This window comes from Chiloscyllium punctatum, chromosome 11 (assembly GCF_047496795.1).
Source record: "Chiloscyllium punctatum isolate Juve2018m chromosome 11, sChiPun1.3, whole genome shotgun sequence".
Classification (NCBI taxonomy): Eukaryota; Metazoa; Chordata; class Chondrichthyes; order Orectolobiformes; family Hemiscylliidae; genus Chiloscyllium; species Chiloscyllium punctatum.
The window spans coordinates 76,003,517-76,023,226 of NC_092749.1; the positions used below are offsets into that span (position 1 = coordinate 76,003,517).

At 43.7% G+C, this 19,710-nt stretch overlaps 1 protein-coding gene across 7 annotated transcripts in view; it reads left to right on the forward strand.

Moving 5' to 3' along the window:
- Positions 1 to 406: 406 nt before the first annotated feature.
- Positions 407 to 19,710, forward strand: part of snx9b (sorting nexin 9b) — a 149,022-nt gene continuing 129,718 nt past the window's right edge. For 3 of the 7 annotated variants that reach the window (XM_072581072.1, XM_072581075.1, XM_072581078.1), the window contains exons 1-2: positions 573 to 714; positions 898 to 999. In XM_072581072.1, the coding sequence (XP_072437173.1) occupies positions 988 to 999 (12 nt within the window). In that variant the 5' untranslated portion in view covers positions 573 to 714; positions 898 to 987. Of the gene's footprint in view, positions 547 to 571; positions 715 to 775; positions 1,000 to 19,710 lie in introns of those variants that run through there. The other 4 variants (XM_072581077.1, XM_072581076.1, XM_072581074.1 and 1 more) reach the window with 3 other exon arrangements.

The window sequence follows — 19,710 nt, forward strand, 5'->3', positions numbered from 1 at the left end:
GCCTCTAGTATCGATATCTCTCAAAGACATTCTGCTGGGGCAGCCAATTGCAAAACTTCACTGAACATTGACTTACTGGTCTCTAAATAGCGTGACTTAATGCCAACATCTTGGAATTTTAAAGTAACTTGCAAATGTAACGTTTCTTTCCCCCCCCCTCCTTCCTTTTCTTTCTGCTCTGTGTGCATTGTGAACTATTTTCTCGGCAACATTGATAAATAGTATTTTGTTTTAATTCTTAAAAAGTGTAGTGTTGAATCATCTCAAATTGGACTTCACGGAGTTTGGAGAAAACACACCATTGTCTAAAGGAGGACTTCTCTAATTCACGTTCCCTATGACTCTATTTCTCATCGTCTTGACGAGCACCCTGACCCAACTCCCCTTCCCTTACACCTACCCTGTCCCACCCTCACCGAAAACTCCTTACACCCAATTCCCCAGTGATCTCCACTCCTTGTCAACTCTTCAATCCCAGCTATCCTTGCCACCATGACCGAACCCATCAACCGCTCCCCTCCGATCAACTGTGTATCCTGGAATTAAGTAATTAATGGGGAAATGTGTTTGTCTTGCGTTATTACGTCGTCCTTCTTAACAGTGTTTTCCCTAGTATTTGCAGGCTCGTTTGCTTTCAAAAACACTTCAGCAGTTGCGTCGAAACGTCATGCTGACAAGTTGTGTTACGAGCCCAGCCTAATAAGGCGTATCTAAGTAAGAAACATTAAAATATAACAATTTGTTTTAGTTTTAGTAAGGCGCGCAGGATCTCCCCCTCCCACCCCTAATTTCGGCTGTTGCGGAAACCCTGTTTTGAAGTTGTGCAAATCAGAGATTGTTGAGGTCAAAGGCCATTTTTGTATTAGTGATGTATTAAATATTCCCTGTCTGGTACAGGAGCCGGAAAAAAAAATCTACTCCGCGGGGTTAACTTCAATAAAACCGAGGAAGTGAAATTCACGCAGAAAATAAGGCGGCGGCGGCGGAATGGCTACAAAGGTAATGAGAAATATGTCAATTCCTGGGGAGTTTAATGAACCGGGGCTGGTTACCGAAGCGGGGCCCGAGCCTGGGCCCTCGTTGATCGAAGCTGTGGCCCGGGCCTTGGTTACTGAAGTTGTAGCTCGGGGCGGGAGGACGGTTATTGAAGCCGGGGCTCGCGCGGCGGAGAGAGAGAACCCGCTCGCGCTACTCTGTGCCGTCACCTCGAGCTCCCTCCCGCCTGGTCTGGGTGTGGAGCGGCCCGGGCACTGGCGATCCCGGCTCCCGCTGGTTCCCGTCACCCAGACCGGCTCTCTGCTGTGCACATCCCAGTCAGACGGCAAGGTGGCTGATGTCCGCTCTCGTGGGCGATAAGTTTTTTCAAACCGAATTTTACTATAACACTGAATCATTAGTGAATGAAATTCTGCAACACACTAAGGCTCCTAAAGTTTCAAAGTTAGAACTGGCGAAAAATAGCTAAGATCGTAACGAACGGCCACCTGATAGACGAGGATATTTTACTCCGTCATTTAGGCGAGCTTTCCCTAAAAAGACTAATTAGTAATTGGTGAAACTATTCGTTTCGTTGCCGAGCCTGGTATTAAGCGATTCGAAAGGGTTGGGAACTGATAACCAGTGATAATTGGGGGAGGGGGGAAGAAGGGAGACTATTAACACTATCTAGTACCGTCAGTTTTAACTCTGACCATTTAAAACACACGGATTCCCGTCAGGCGGCAGAGATGTAGAATACGATAAAGGTGCCTCACGGAAAAAAAGTTAAAAGTAGGTGACCGCGTTAAAATCTGCGATTGCTTTTATGTGTAGTGAAATCCCCAAGAAAACTATTGTGCTGGTTTGTTCATATGACGCGTTCAGTCACGGTACTTGCAAAAAAAAAAGTGTTTCATCCCATGCACGTAATATATTCAAACAATTTGATTTTTAAAAAATGGTTTGCAAGCGTTTTGGGTGGTGTCTCAGAACAAGTTGTACTATTGATAGATGCATTTTGTTCTATACAATATTCTTTAATGCAGATTCAGTTGTCAACCCATAGGTAAGTTCACATGTTTTAGGGTTTTTATGCTCATAAAAGACCCCAATTTACGTTTATTATACAACTGGATGACGACCAGCTCCTCCGTAGCATACTTTGCAATGAACTGACTGAGACTACTTGTCAAAATGCTGTGATTCAATCTGCATTCATTGCACTCGTTTTTTAAAAAGTATTTCTTCTTGAGATGTGGAGAAAGTGAGGACTGCAGATGCTGGAGATCAGAGCTGAATATGTGTTGCTGGAAAAGTGCAGCAGGTCAGGCAGCATCCAAGGAGCAGGAAAAGGGCTTATGCCTGAAGAAGGGCTCATGCCAGAAACGTCGATTCTCCTGCTCCTTGGATAATCTGTGTCTTGAATACATTTAATTACCTAGCCTCAGCAGACCTCTGCTGTAAAGAGTTCCATAGATTCATGACTCTCTGAGGGAAGAAATTCCTTCACGTGTCTTTAAATGTGCGACCCTTATTCTGAGATTATGCTGTTTGATCCTGGACTATCCCACAAGTGGAAACAACCCTTCCATATCTACCATTTCAAGTCTGCTAAGAATCTTGTATGTTTCAATAAGGTTACTTCTCATTCTTCTATATTCCAATGAGTATTCAACTTCCCCTCAGAAAACATGACTGGTATCTTTCTCAGGATTGTCCCAATGCTAGTATATCTCTCTCTAGATAAGGGGTCAAAAAATGTGTACAGTACTTTCAGATGTGTTCTGTCAATCTTGGAATAAAGGTGCAAGAGTAGTTCATTTAGCATCTCTAGCCTGTTCTGTTATTAGATGAAATCACTACCTTTGTTTCAAATTCTTTCATATGTTTGTTTTTCCATTCTGAGAATTTCAATTACCGAACCTTGATGGCATTTTGAGCTCCAGCTTTCCATGTCTTTTGTGCAAAGAATTTTTTTTCCTGATAATGTCCCTGAATAGCTTGGATCTAACTAAGGTTTATAAGGTTAATCACAATCCAGTCAAATCCTTTAATCGCTGAGCTCATTGTAGATTGTCCTTGAATTTCAACAGTTTGTCAAAACTCCCAAACCTGATCAGCCTCTTTTTTTTTTTCCCTCTCTCTCTCTCTCTCTCTCTCTCTCTCTCTTTTGTTGTCTTTCTGTAATATTACAATTTTCTTTATATCCTTTCCAGTTAGTCTGATTTCACTATTCTTTGCATTTATCTAAGTCTTTTGTTTTCATTTCATATTATATCTTTCCTCATTTGTGGATTAATATTGTTTAATTACATAAATAGAGACTCTGACCTTTAAGAGTATGTACAGGTCTTTTGCTGTAGAACCGCAGGTGGACAGTGGGAGTTATTCAGCCTGATGGCATTTGATTTAATTTATATTGTCATATACATGTAGCTAGGTACAGTACAGGCAGATCATACAATAGTGCATTAAGGTCATAGATTGGAGCAAAGAATACACTATTACAGCTGCAGAGAAGGTGTACAAAGAACAAGATCAACAATAAATTAAAAATTTGAATAGTCCATTCAGAAGTCTAATAATAGCAGGGAAGAAGCTGCTGTTTAATCTGTTGGTACGTATTTAAGCTTTTATATCTTCTGCTTGACCGATGAAGTTGGAAGATATAACTGGGGTGGGAGGCATCTTTGATTATCTTGGCTGCCTTCCTGAGGCAGTAAGAAGTATAGATGGAGTCAGTAGGTGGAAGGTTGGCTTGTGTGATGGGCTGTATCCACAACACACTCTAGTTTCTTATGGTGCTGATAGAATGCTTTCTGTTGTGCGTCTGTAAAAATTGGTAAGAATCTTTATGTACACCGAATTTCCTTAGGCTCCTGAGGAAGTAGAGGGATTGTTGTACTTTCTTCACTGTAGCATCATATGAGTGGACCAGGACTGATTGGTAATCATCACCCCCTAGGCACCTGATGCTCTCAACCACCTCCACCTCAACACCATTGATGTGGGGAGGGGCCTGCCCTCTACTTTGTTTCTTGAAGTTAATGACCAACTTTTGCTTTTTGTTGAGGGAGAGATTGTTATCTTTAAGGTGGAGCTGCAGTCAATAAGTAGAAGTCTGACGTAGTTATCCTTATCCAGATGTTGCAGGGATGGTATAGGGCCTGGGAGATGGCTTCTGCTGTGGATATGTTGTGACAGTAGGCGAATTGCATGGAATCAAGGCAGGCTGGGAGGCTAGAGTTGATGTGAGCCATGACTAACCTCTTAATGCTTCTTCATTATGGAGGCCAGAGCAACTGCACAGAAACAATTGTGGCACGCTGTATGAGTTTTGTTTGGCACCAGGATGATGGCGGTCTTCTTGAAGCAGGTGGGGATTCCAGATTGTAGTAAGGATTCAATTGTACAGCATGGAAATAGACCCTTTAGTCCAACTTGTCCAAGTCAACCAGATATTTTAAATTTATCTCGTTTTATTTGCTAGCACTTGGCCCACGTCCCTTTCAACCCTTCCTAATCAAATCCAATTGGATGGGTATCAGCTTTCACCACCACCTCTGCAGCTCATTCCATTCACACACCACTGTGAAGAAGTTGCTCTTTTGGTTGCTTTTACATCTTTCCCCTCTCACCTTAAACCTCTGACCTCTCGTTTTGGACTCTTTTCTACCCTGGAAAAAGACCTTGGCTATTCACTCTATACCAGCCCTTTGTGATTTTAAGAACTATAAGGTCACTTCTCAGTCTCTGATGTTCCAAGGAAAATAGCCCCAGTCTATTCAGCCTCTCCTTAAAACTCAAACCCTCCAACCCTGGCAACATCCTAGTAAATCTTTTCTGAACCCTTTTAAGTTTCATAACGTCATTCCTATTGCAAGGAGACCAGAATTGAAGGTAGTATTCCAATGTCCTATGTAGCAGCAACATGACCTCCCAACGCCTATACTCCATGCACTGACCAATGAAGGCAGACATATCAAATGCCTCCTTCACTAACCTATCTGCCTGCTACTCAACTTTCAAGGAATTATGAACCTACACCCCAAAGTCTCTTTGGCAACATTCCACAGGGCCCTATCTTTAAGTGTATGGGTCCTGCTCTGTTTTTCCTTACCAAATTGCAACACTTCACTTATCTAAATTAAACTTGTTCTGCCAGTCTTTGGCCCATCTGATCGAAGTCCCATTGTACTCTGAGGTAACCTTATTCACTGTCCACAGCACCTCCAATTTTAGTGTCATCTGCAAACTTACTAACCATTCCTCTGATATTCACATGCAATGGACCTCGCATCGATCCTTGCAGCACACCGCTGGTCACTGGCCTCCATTCTGAAAAGCAGCCTTCTACCACTGTCCTTTTTTTTTTAAACTTCAAGAGGTTAAAGATATCAGCAAATATTCCTGCCAGCTGGTACATGTAGGATCTGAGTGCATGGCTGGGGACTCCATCTGGGCCAACCTCCTTTCATGGGTTCATTCTCAAAAGGGCGATCTGTTGCCTCCAGCGGTGACTGAGGGAATAGGTGCATCCGAGGCTGTTGATATTTCACTGACCTTCTGTTAGGAATGAGTGTAAAATGCATTGTGTGCATCATGAAATGATGTATTTGTGTCTGCTATTCTGTTCTGCTTTGTTTTGTATCCTGTTACGTCATTTGACCCATGACAGGCTCCCAAAAGGACTCCCCAACTATTCCCACACTCCAGCCCTAACTCCATAGCTCTCTAGCTCCATCACTTTAAAATATATATCCAGCTCTCTTTTGAAATGTCCGGTGAAATTCGCCTCCACCAATCTCCCAGGCAGCGCATTCCAAATCCTGACAAAGTAAACAAGTTTCTCCTCATCTCATTCCTAGCTCTCTTACTGACAATCTTGAAATTGTGTTATATACTGATATACCAACTAGTGGAAACAGAATATCCTTTACATGTTCAAAATTGTTCATGTACATTGGAGCAAGTAAGACAAATTGAGGTGTTCAAAATTGTTCATAATTTTGAACACCTCAATTTGTCTTACTTGCTCCAATCTCTATTCATTTGTATAAAACCATTCATGCTTGGTATCTCACTAATAAATCTCCTTTGAATTCTATCTAGACCTTTTTGATTAGATTTGATTTATTATTGTCACATGTACTGAGATACAGTGAAAAGTATTGTTTTGTGTGCTGTCTAGACAAATACATCAGAGTAATAGATCAGAATGCAGAATATAATGTTACAGCTACCCAGAATGTGCACAGGTAGATTAGCTCTAATATAAGAGGTCCATTCATAAGTCTGATAACAGCAGGGGAAGAAGCTGTGCATGAATCTTTCTTAGAGTCGTACAGCATGGAAACAGACCCTTTGATCCAACTAGTCTATGTGAGCTAGTTCCACATGCCTGCATTTAGCCGATATTCCTCTAAATCTTTCCCATTCATGTAATTGTCCAAATGTATTTTAAATATTGTAACTGTACCTACATCCACCATTTCCTCTGGCAGCTCATTCCACACACAAACCAGCCTATGTGTTTTTTTAACAAAAAAGTTGCCCCTCAGGTCCTTTTTAAACTTTCTCCTATCTCCTTAAAATATGCCCTAGTTTTGAACTCCCCCACCTTAGGGAAAAGACCATATCTATTCACCTCATTTATCCCTCATGATTTTATAAACTCTGAGGTCACTCCTCAATGCTCCAGTGAAAGAAGACCCAGTTTGCACGGCCTATTTTTATAACTCATCCTCTGTTCCTGGCAACATTCTGGTAAGTCTTTCTGAACCCTATCCAATTTAATAATATCCTTCCTATGGCATGGTAAGCAGAACTGGACGTGTACTCCAGAGAAGGCCTCACCAACGTACTGTACAACCTCAACATGATGTCCCAACTCCTACTTTCAAAGGTCTGAGCAATGAAGGCAAGTGTGCAAAATGCCTTCTTAACCACACTGTCTACCTCTGCAAATTTCCGGGAATTAAGTACCTGAACCACTGTTCAACAGCATTACCCGGCATTAATTGTATAAGTTCTGTCTTTGTTTTTAACATTTATCCAAATTAAATTCCATCTGCCACTTGTCAGTCCATTGACCCAATTTATCGTAATCTCTTTGTAATCTTAGATAACCTCCTTCACTGTCCACTGTACCACCAAATTTTGGTATGAGAAAATGAAGACTGCAGATCCTTGAGATCAGAGTCGAGAGTGTGTTGCTAGGAAAGCACAGCAGGTCAGGCAGCATCCAAGGAGCGGGAATGAGGCTAGCGGTTTGACGCTGAGAGATAAATGGTAGGGGGGGGTGGGGTTGATAGCTAAGAAAGTGATAGATGGATGAAGGTGAGGGGGAATGTGATAGGTCAGAGGGGGGAGTGATGGACAGGTCTGGAGGGTGGTGCCGTGTTGGAGGCTTGGGGCTAGGATAATGTGGGGGGAGGGGAAATGAGGAAGCTGTTGAAATCCACGGATATCCAATGTGGTTGCAGGGTCCCAAGGCGGAATATGAGGCGTTCTTCTTCCAGGCGTCGCATGGTAAAGGTTTAGCTCTGGAGGAGACCTAGGACCTGCGTGTCCTTGATGGAGGGAGAGTTGAAGTATTCCACTACGAGGCAGTGGGGTTGATGGGTGCAGGTGTCCCGAGATGTTCTCTGAAACGATCTGCTCGAAGATGTCCTGTCTCCCCAATGTACAGGAGACCACGTCGGGTGCAATGGATGCGGTAGATGACATTGGTAGAGGTACAGGTGAATTTCTGATGGATGTGGAAGGATCCCTTGGGGCCTTGGATGGAGGTGAGGGGAGTGGCGTGGCCACAGGTTTTGTACTTTCTGCAGTGGCAGGAAAAGGTGCCAGGAGTGGGGTGTGAGCTGGTGGGGGGGGGGGGGGGGAACCTTACGAGGGAGTTGTGGAGGGAATAGTCTCTCTGGAATACTGGTAGGGTTAAGGAGGGAAATATATCTTTGGTGGGGTCCATTTGGAGGTGGTTGAAGTAGTGGAGGATGATGCGATGTATGTGGAGGTTGGTGGGGTGGAAGGTGACAACCGGGGGGATTCTGTCCTTGTTGCATTGGGAGGGCTGGAATTCATGGGCAGTGGTGTGAAGTGGAGGAGATGCGCAGGTGGGCATTGTCAAGCACATGGGAAGGGAAGTTACGATCATGGAAGAAGGAGGCCATCTAGGAATTTGAGGAGGAATTGGTCATCTGGAAAAGATGCGGTGGAGGAATTGAGAATAAGGGATGGTGTTTTTACAGGAGGGAGTGTGGGAGGAGGTGAGCTTGTAGTAGATGTTTATGGTTAGTCAGCCACCGGAGACAGTGATGGAAAGATCCAGAGAGGGGAGGGAGGTGTCTGAGACGGTCCAGGTGAATTTGAGATCGGGGTGGAAAGATTGGTAAAGTTGATGAACTGTTCAACCTCCTTGTGGGAGCATGAGGCGGTGCCATTACAGTCGTTTTCCTGGACCTCTCCATTACACTCTGGTGACCGACTAACCACAGACATCTACTACAAGATCCCACTGTACTCTTTCAGATAACCTTCTTCGCTGTCCACAGTACCTCCACTGCCCATGTCCCATTGGTTTAGGCAAAAAAAAATACATCTAAGTTTGCACCTTGGGAAGAATAACTGGAGCAAATTGACTGGCTGTTCTGTGATCAGTGTTAGCTTTGAGGTTGTTTGTTGCAGAAAAGGGGTTGGTAAGCTGTGAGTGAGTGAAGAGTCATGCACCATGCACCAAGCTTTTTTATATCTAATCCAGGGATTTAAAAGATATTGGATGCACTTGAGTGCACTCAAATGCACTCAGGCTGTAGAGTTATTTAATAGTTACTGGGGGGGGGAATCCAGGGAGATAGTGAGGAAAGAGATCAATCTGAGAAAGTCCAGTTGAGAAAAGAAGCAAGTCAAACAGTCAGGGCAGGCAGGGACAAAGCAGAGAACCAGGTAGGACTGATAAATTAAAGCAGTTATTTCAATGCAAGAGGCCTAACAGGGAAGGCAGAGAACTCGGCATGGTTAGGAACATGGGACTGGGATATCAAAGCAATTATAGAAACATGGCTCAGGACGTACAGGACTGGAAACTGAATGTTCCAGGATACAAATGCTACAGGAAGGACAGAAGGGGAGGCAAGAGAGGAAAGGGAGTGGTGTTTTTGGTAAGAGATAGCATTACTACTGTACTGAGGGAGGATATTCCCAGAAATATATCCAGGCAAGTTATTTTGGTAGAACTGAGAAATAAGAAAGGGATGATTACCTTAATGGGATTGTCTCGTAGACCACAGCAGTTCAGGCAGCATCCAACGAGCAGTGAAATCGACGTTTTGGGCAAAAGCCCTTCATCAGGAATAAAGGCAGTGAGCCTGAAGCATGGAGAGATAAGCTAGAGGAGGGTGGGGGTGGGGAGAGAATAGCATACTCTCTCCCCACCCCCACCCTCCTCTAGCTTATCTCTCCATGCTTCAGGCTCACTGCCTTTATTCCTGATGAAGGGCTTTTGCCCGAAATGTCGATTTCACTGCTCGTTGGATGCTGCCTGAACTGCTGTGCTCTTCCAGCACCACTAATCCAGTATTTGGTTTTCAGCATCTGCAGTCATTGTTTTTACCTTGTCTCGTAGACCCCCTAATAGTCAGCAGTAAATTGAGAAACAAATTTGTAAGGAGATCTGTTATCTGTAAGAATAATAGGGTAGTTATGGTAGGGGATTTTACCTTTCGAACCATAGACTGGGGCTGCCACTGTGTTAAGGGTTTTAAGTGTGTACAAGACAATTTTCTGATTCAGTATGTGGATGTACCTACTAGAAAAGGTGCAAAACTTGACCTCCTCTTGGGAAATAAGGCAGGGCAGGTGACTGGGGTGTCAGTGGGGGAGCACTTTGGGGTCAGCGACAATAATTGTATAGTGATGGAAAAGGATAGATGAGATCTAAAAGTTGAAGTTCTAAATTGCAGAAAGGCTAATTTTGACAGTATTAGGCAAGAACTTTCAAAAGCTGATTGGGGGCAGATGTTTGCAGGTAAAAGGAGGCTGGAAAGGGAAGTCTTGAGAAATGAGATAACGAGAGTCCAGAGACAGTGTATTCCTGTTAGGGTGAAAGGAAAAGCTGGTAGGTATAGGGAATGTTGTATGACTAGAGAAATTGAGGGTTTGGTTTAAAAAAAAGGAAGCATATGTCAGAAATAGACAGGATAGATCAAGTGAATCCTTAGAGTATAAAGGCAGTCGGAATATACTTGAGGGAAATCAGGAGGGCAAAAAGGGGACATGAGATGCTTTGGCAAATATAATTAAGGAGAATCCAAAGGGGTATACAAATACATTAAGGACAAAAGGGTAACTAGGGAGAGAATAGGGCCCTTCAAGGCTGAGGTAAAAACAATGACTGCAGATGCTGGAAATCAGATTCTGGATTAGTGGTGCTGGAAGAGTACAGCAGTTCAGGCAGCATCTGAGGAGCAGTAAAATCGCCGTATTGGGCAAAAGCCCTTCATCAGGAATAAAGGCAGAGAGCCTGAAGGGTGGAGAGATACGCTAGAGGAGGGTGGGGGTGGGGAGAAAGTAGCATAGAGTACAATAGGTGAGTGGGGGATGGGATGAAGGTGTTAGGTCAGGGAGGAGGGTGGAGTGGATAGGTGGAAAAGAAGATAGGCAGGTAGGACAAGTCATGGGGACAGTGCTGAGCTGAAAGTTTGAAACTAGGGTGAGGTGGGGGAAGGGGCAACGAGGAAACTATTGAAGTCCACATTGATGCCCTGTGGTTGAAGTGTTCCGAGGCGGAAGATGAGGCATTCTTCCTCCAGGCGTCTAGTGGTGAGGGAGCGGCGGTGAAGGAGGCCAGGGCCTTCATGTCCTCTGCAGAGTGGGAGGGGGAGTTGAAATGTTGGGCCACAGGGCGGTGTGGTTGATTGGTGCGGGTGTCCCAGAGATGTTCCCTAAAGCACTCTGCTAGGAGGTGTCCAGACTCCCCAATGTAGAGGAGACCGCATCGGGAGCAACGGATACAATAAATGATATTGGTGGATGTGCAGGTAAAACTTTGGATGTGGAAGGCTCCTTTAGGGCCTTGGATGGAGGTGAGGGAGGAGGTGTGGGTGCAGGTTTTGCAATTCCTGTGGTGGCAGTGGAAGGTGCCAGGATGGGAGGGTGGGTTGTAGGGGGGCGTGGACATGACCAGGAAGTCACGGAGGGAACGGCCTTTGCGGAAGGCGGAAAGGAGTGAGGAGGGAAATATATCCCTGGTGGTGGGGTCTTTTTGGAGGTGGCGGATGATTTGGTTTATGCGAAGGTTGGTAGGGTGGAATGTGAATGTGAGCACCAGGGGTGTTCTGTCCTTGTTACGGTTGGAGGGGTGGGGTCTGAGGTCGGAGGTGCGGGATGTGGACAAGATGCGTTGGCGGGCATCTTTAACCACGTGGGAAGGGAAATTGCAGTCTCTAAAGAAGGAGGCCATCTGGTGTGTTCTGTGGTGGAACTGGTCCTCCTGGGAGCAGATACGGCGGAGGCGGAGGAATTGGGAATATGGGATGCCATTTTTGCAAGAGGTAGGGTGAGAAGAGGTGTAGTCCAGGTAGCTGTGGGAGTCTGTGGGTTTGTAAAAAAAAAATGTCAGTGTCAAGTCTGTTGTCATTAATGGAGATGGAGAGGTCCAGGAAGCGGAGGGAGGTGTCGCAAGGCAGCCTATGTGTAAAGCTGTAGGAGATGGAGGAGATAATAAACAAGTATTTTGCATCAGTGTTTACTGTGGAGAAGGACATGGAAGATATTGAATGTAGGGAAATAGATGATGACATCTTGAAAAATGTCCATGTTACAGAGGAGGAAGTGCTGGATGTCTTGACACACATAAAGGTGGATAAATCCCCAGACCTGATCTGGTGAACCCTAGAACTCTATGGGAAGCTAGGGAAGTGATTGCTGGCCCTCTTACTTCGCTATTTGTATCATTGATTGCCTTAGGTGAGGTGCCGGAAGACTGGAGGTTGGCTAACCTGGTATCTCTACTTAAGAAAGGTGGTAAGGACAAGCCAGGGTGACCAGTGAGCCTGATGTTGGTGGTGGGCAAGTTGTTGGAGGGAATCCTGAGGAACTGGATGTACATGCCTTTGGAAACGCAAGGTCTGATTAGGGATAGTCAGCCTGGCTTTGTGCGTGGGAAATCATGTCTCCCGAACTTGATTGAGTTTTTTCAAGATGTAACAAAGAGGATCGATGAGGGCAGGATGGTGGATGTGATCTATATGGACTTCAGTAAGACGTTCAACAAGGTTCCCCATGGGAGACTGGTTAGCAAGGTTAGATCTCATGGAATACAGGGAGAACTAGCCATTTGGATACAGACTGGCTCTTAGGTAGAAGACAGGGTGGTGGTGGAGGGTTGTTTTTCAGACTGGAGGCTTGTGACCAGTGGAGTGCCACAAGGATCGGTGCTGGGTCCACTACTTTTCTTAATTTGTAGAAATGATTTGGATGCGAGCATAAGAGGTACAGTTAGTAACAGGTACAGATGACACCAAAATTGGAGGTGTGGTGGACAGCGAAGAAGGTTATCTCAAATTACCACGAGACCTTGATCAGATGGGCCAATGGGCTGAGGAGTGGCAGATGGATTTTAATTTAGATAAATGAGAGGTATTGCATTTTGGGAAAGCAAATCTTAGTAGAACTTAATAGTAAGTTCCTAGGGAGTGTTGCTGAACAAAAAGACCTTGTGGTGTATGTTCATAGCTCCTTGAAAATAGACTCACAGGTAGATACAATAGTGAAGAAGGCGTTTGGTGTGCTTTCTTTTTATTGGTCAGAGCATTGCATACAGGGGTCATGTGCGGCTGTACAGGACAATGGTTAGGCCACTGTTGGAATATTGCGTGTGATTCTGGTCTCCTTTCTATAGGAAAGATATTGTGAAACTTGAAAGGGTTCAGAAAAGATTTACAAGAATGTTGCCAAGGTTGGAGGGTTTGAGCTATAGGGAGAAGTTGAATAGGTTGGGGCTGTTTTCCCTGAGAGGTGACCTTATAGCGGTTTATAACATCATGAGGGGCATGGATAGGATAAATAGCCCATTTTCCCAGGGGTGGTTGGGGGGGGAAAGAAGAGTCCAGAGCTAGAGGGTGTAGGTTTGGGGTGAGAGGGGAGAGATATAAAAGAGACCTAAGTGGCAACCTTTTCATACAGAGGGTGGTTCATGTATGGAATGAGCTACCACAGGAAGCAGTGGAGGCTGGTAGATTTGCAACATTTAAAAGGCATCTGGATGGGATTTGAATTATGAATAGGAAGGGTTTGGAAGGATATGGGCCAGGTGCTGGCAGGTGCGACTAGATTGGGTTAGGATATCTGGTCGGCAAGGACTAGTTGGACCGAAGGGTCTGTTTCTGTGCTGGACATCTCTATGACTCTCTATAACTTCCTGGATCTTTAAAGGTATTAGATGCTCCAACTAATTGGCTGCACGCTGTGAAGGAAAGTTAGCAAGTGTTTTGTGTATTACGTTTTGCTTATTTGTTCATCAGTTTGCCTATCCCTAATTACCGTTAAGTCAACCACATTGCTGTGAGTCTGGAATCATGTGTAGACAACAGCAGGTAAGAATGGCAGTTTCCTTTTACTAGAGGAATTTTCCCCAACAGCCTGCAACAGTTTTATGGTTGTCATTAGATTCTTAATTGCAGATTTTTATTGAACTTAAATTTCACCATCTGATATGATAGAATTCGTACCTAGTCCCCAGAACACATTGTCTGGGTAATGCCACTCGGATGTCACCCACTCCACACCGATTTTCCAGATTGCCCTCAAGAACATCCCAAGTTCATCTCAAGAATAATTTTTTTTAGAAAAGCATCTGTGAGATAGCAGATGAGAGGAGGTTTAAATTTCACTGTATGGTTCACATTTCAAACTGTCTCTACTGTGCAACAGATCTGAGGAACAGCACTCTTACACTAATTTTCAAGATGCTAAAATATCAAAAATGTAGATTCATTCCAAAATTTTGAGTTTTAAAGTTTTCGTGAAGATCTGTAGCTCGGGTTGTGAATGTGGTAGTTGGTTAGCTCTCCAAGCTGCTGGGTCACTGTGCTGATGTTTTGTTACCATACTGGGTAACATCATCATTGTGACTTTCGTAAAGTGCTGTTGTTCTGTCCCGCTTGGGTTTTATGTGGTGAGTGCCTCCAGGTTTCTTCTGCAGCACTTTGAATACTGGGTCTATCTCTTTGTTTGTTGATGGCCTTTTTTGGTAGAAAACCAGGCTTCCAAGAACTCTTTTGCATGTCTCTGGTTGGCTTGTCCTAGAATGCTAACTTTGTCATAATAGAATTGATGGCCCGCTTGATCTGTGTGTATAGAGATGAGGGAGAGTGGATCATGTTGATTAGTTGCCAGTTGATGTTCATGAGGTCCGATGGCTAGTTTCCTTCCTGTTTGTCCAATGCAGTCCTTGTTGCGGTTGTTGTGAGGGATTTTATATACCACATTGATCACATTTTATATACCCTGTTGTGGATCTGGGGTTCTTTGTTCAGGTAAGTAGTTGGCATAGTGTGGCTGTTTGTTGGTGTACTACCATACAACCTCATAGTTGTAACAGCCTGGTAGTTCTAATATGCCCCTCACATAGGGTAAGGTGGCCAGTGTGTTGGTAGGTACTGTTGTCTTGGCATTTTCTTTTTGAACAGGCATCATTGGACGAAATTGGGGTGTCTGTTGTTAGCAAAGGCATTGAGAGTGTCCTTTCTTTTTCTTGAGCAGTTCTGGTGTGTTAGTATGTCAAGCCTCTCTTGAATAGTGTCCTGACACAGCCCCATTTGTGCATTGGGGTAGTTGCTATTGAAGTTGAGGATCTGGTCCGTATAGGTGGGTTTCCTGTATACTTTGGTTGTAAGTGCCTGTTGGTCACCCGTTTTATCATGACATCTCGGAATGGAGTTGGTGGTTGTTCTGTTGGTCCCTGGTAAACTTTATGCTGGTGAGTATACTGTTAATGAGGTGGTGGTGTACACATAGACCAAGATGGCCATCAATTCAACTGTCAAAGTAACCATTCCAGGCCAAGCCAACCAGAGACATGCAAGAGTTTTTGAAAAGCTGGTTTTCTACCAAAAAATGCCATCACCAAACAAACAGATCCAATGTATAAACTGCTGCAGAGAAGTCCTGGAAGTGACACTCTGGCAATAGGGCTGCATGGTGGCTCAGTGATTAGCAGTGCTGCCTTGGAGCACCAGGGTCCCAGGTTCAATTCCAGCCTCTGGTGACTGTGTGGAGTTTGCATGTTCTCTCTGCGTCTGTGTGGGTTTCCTCAGGGTGCTCCGGTTTCCTCCCACAGTCTAAAGATGTGCAGGCCAGGTGAATTCGCCATGCTAAGTTGCCCATAGTGTTAGGTGCATTAGTTGGGGGTAAATATAGGGTAGGGGACTGAGTCTGGGTGGGTTACTCTTCGGAGAGTCGTTGGACTTGTTGGGCCAAAGGACCTGTTTCCATACTGTAGGGAATTAATCTACTATGGTGACCTACTTGATTACCTGATTAAACCAAGAGCTTATGTGGGAGGTGTCTTACCATTGCGAAGAACAGATCTGTTCTTAAAGTTGCAAACAATTTTTTTTTTATCACTATGATAAGATAATTAAAGTTATTCCACTTTTTCACAAATTGCGTTTACTTTTTTTTTCAAAAGCAAGTATGGTTGGTTATAGCAATACAGGATTCACATTTTTCATTGAACTTTTGAAAATAAATAAATATGTCACAAAATCTGCATAATGTTATGATCCCACCTGATGTAACTTCTGGACAAATCAGAATCCAGAAGTAAACCATGTTTGATTGTTAAATTTTAAAAAGTCTTTGTGGTCATTCACTGAAGCATAAGCACATGAATTTCTTTAAGAATAAAAGCACCAGTTCATTACATAAAGCAAAAAACATGAAAAAAAAAACAAATCAACTTATCTAAATATAGAACACTGTTTAGAAGATCTTAAAACAGCAAAAGCAAAATTTTAATCAATTCCTCAATGTTATCACGTTAGAGTCAAATCCAGAGAGATTATTGAAATACTGTAGATGATAAAATGTGGAGCTGGAAAGGCACAACAAGAAAGTCGACGTTTTAAGTCCCAAACCTAAATGTCGATTTTCTTGCTCCTCTGCTGCCTGACCTGCTGTGCCTTTTTAGCTCCACATTTTATTGTCTCTGACTTACAGTATCTGCAGTCCATACTGTCTCCAGATGACTGAAATAACTCCACAGAGGCCGCTGATCACAATAAATGTGTGATGCAACTCATGAGCTTCAAATGCCTCAAAAGTACTTTACTACTAACTAAGTACTTTTAAATTTATTGCTTTTGTAAAGTATGAAATGTGAGAACCAAACATGAAAAGAATAATGATGCTTCAGTAATGTTGGATGAGGCATAAATATTCTCTGGGTTAATGGTGAGAATTTCCCTGCTGCTTTTTGACAATGTAAAGGGTCTTTGTCGTCCTTTCATCAGAAAAAAATATTTAATTTGGGACTTAAATCTGCTCCCTGTAAACTCCAGTTTGTAGACAATTTCTGTATAGCGGTCCGATCTATCATTTAATTATTTAGATGTCACCAATTTCATAACATTTTTATAAAGACAAAGTTTTTGGTGTATCCTTAAACTTGTTAAACAATTCAAACCTTGATTTTTAAAATGTTTAAAATTCTCATCCTTCTTTTCAGATTTTTTGTAATTCATTAGTGGGAGTTGGGTGTCACCAGCTGGCCAGCATTTATTGTCCATGCATAATTGTCCTTGAGAAGATGGTTCTGAGCTGCCGCCTTGAACTGCTGTGGGTTGATCCACAATGTCATTAGGGAGGGAATTCTAGGATTTTGGCCCAGCGACAGTGAAAGAATAGCAGTATATTTCTAAGTCAGGATGGTGAATGTATGGGAAGAGAATTTCATGGTGGTGTTCCATTTTATCTCCTGCCCTTGTCCTTCTAGATGGAAGTGGTCATGGGTCTGGAAGGTGTTATCAAAGAATGTTTGAATAATTTCTACAGTCCATCTAGTAGATAGTATATACTACTGCTACTGAGTGTTGGTGGGGAAGCAGGTGGGTGCTTGTGGATGTCGTGTCAGTCAAGCAGGCTGCTTTGGTGTCAAGCTTGTTGGGTGTTGGAGTTGCACCCATCCAGGCAAGTGGGGAGTATTCCATCACACTCCTGACTTTGGTGGATTCAGGAGGTGAATTACTTGCTGCAGTATTCCTACCCTCTAACCTACTTTTGCTGCCACTGTATTTATGTGGTGAGTCCAGTTGAGTTTCTGGTCAGTGGTCACCCTCCGGGATGTTCATTAGTAGGGATTCAGTGATGGCAACACCATTGAATGCCAAGGGGTGGTGGTTAAATTGTTTCTTAAAGTGGGTAAAGTGATGGTCATAGCTTGGCGTGTGTGTGGCATGAATGTTACTTGCCACTTGTCAGCCCAAGCTTGTATATTGTCCAGGTCTTGCTGCATTTGAACATGGGACTGCTTCAGTATCTGAGGAGTTGCAAATGGTGCTGAACGTTCTGTAATCATCAGTGAACATCCCCACCTTTTGATGCTATGATGGAGGGGGAAGTTGTTGATGAAGCAACTGAAGGTGGTTGGGCCCAGGACAGTATCCTGAGGAACTCCTACAGAGATGTCCTGGAGCCTAGATGACTGACCTTCAACAATAATGGTCATCTTTCTATATGCCAAGAATGACACTGACCAGCAGAAAGTTTGCCCTTTTGATGCCCTTTGATTCTAGTTTTGCAAGGGGTCTTGGATGCCACACTTGGTCGAGTGCAGCTTTGCTGTCAAGGCTGTTATGCTCCCCTCACTGCTGGATTTCAGCTTGGTTCCAGGGTTTGAACCAAGGCCCTAATGAAGTCAGGAGCTAGGTGGAGGAGCAAACCACTGCAGATTCTGGAATCTGTACTGAAAACAACAAACACTGGAAATCTGAGTGACCCTAGCAGCTCCTAAATTGGGCATCAATGAGCAGTTGCTGCTTGATAGCACAGTTGATGACACTTTCCATCAGTTTATTGATGATCGAGAATAGATTGATGGGGCGGTAGTTGGCTGGGTTCGATTTGTCTTGCTTCTTATGTGCAGGACATACCTGGACAACTTTCCACATTATTAGGTAGATGTCACTATTCTTACTGTGTTCTGAAAGACCTGGGCTTGGGACTGGCAAGTTCTGGAGCAAAAGCCTTCACCACTATTGCTGGAATATTGTTTGGGCTCGTAGCCTTCGTAGTATCCAGTGTCTCCAACCATTTCTTGATATCACATTGAATGAATCAAATTAGCTGAAGACTGGTATTTGTAATACTGGGGATGACTGGAGGAGGCCGAAGTGGACCATCCACTGGCACATCTGGCTGAAGATCGCAAATGCTTCAGCATTATGTTTTGCACTGAAGTGCTGGTCTCGTCCAATATGGAGAGTGCAAATATTTGTGGAGCTGCCACCTCCGGTGAGTTAGTTAACTGTGCACTACCAGTCGCCGTAGAATGTGGCAGGACTGCAGAGTTTAGATCTGATTTGTTGGTGGTGGGATTGTCTAGCTTTGTCTGTCACTTGCTGCTTATGCTGTTTGGCATGCAAGTAGTCCTCTTTGGTAGCTTCATCAGGTTGACACCTCATTTTCAGGTTTATCTGGTGCTGCTCCTGGCATGCCCTCCTGCACTTGGTTTGATGGTGATTGTTGAGGTGATGTGCCAGGCCATGAGATTGCAGATTGTGCTGGATTACAATACTGCTGCTGTTGATAGCCCACAGTGTCTCATGGTTGCCCAGTCTTGAGTAGTTAAATCTGTTTGAAGTCTGTCCCATTTAACTGTGATAGTGCGATGTAACATGCTGGAGGTTATTCTCAATGTGGGAACTTTTTAAAAAAATTCATTCATGGGATGTCAGCATTGCTGACTAAGCCAACATTTTTATTGTCCATCACTTATTGCTTTGAAGAAAATGGTGGTGAACTGCCATTGCAGTTCTTATGGTATTGGGACATCCACAATGCTGTTAAGGAGGGAGTTCTAACAACATTTGGATCCAACAATAATGAAATAATGGCCATAGAGTTCCATGTCAGGGTGTTGTGTGGCTTGAGGGAAAATGCAGGTGATGGTGCCACCATGCATCTGCTGCCCTTGTCTTCTGGGTGGTGAAGGTTGTGGGTTTGGAATGTGCTCTCTGAAGAGCTGCTTGCAGTATTCCAGCTGTGGTGCATTTCAACTCTTTGCTCCTCCAATTCTGACCTTTTGTGGATCAGTGATTTGTGCTTGCCAGTCAAACCATCATTAACTGTGAGACTATTTCTAAAATGTGTCTGCTTCTTATGTGTCTTCGAAGTCCTCCTTTAAAATCTGTTTTTCCGAACATTACTTTGCCTGGCCTTTGTATCTTCTTGAATAACTCTGTTGAACTTTAATTGGATAAGATTCTGTGTGTAGGTATGTTGTATTTAAAAATGCTATGCAATTACAGGATTCAGCATTACAAAGCTAATATGCTGTCAGCAAATGTTACTGTCTGGACAGGGAAAGCTGAGCTCTCTGTAATATTTTAATAATTGCCATATGGTAATTAAATTTTAATGGATGCTAATGAAGATATTTATCCACTTTCTCTCTGATCATATCATATTATAGATAATCTGAAGTTTAAGATGTCCTCAACATCCTGGGAA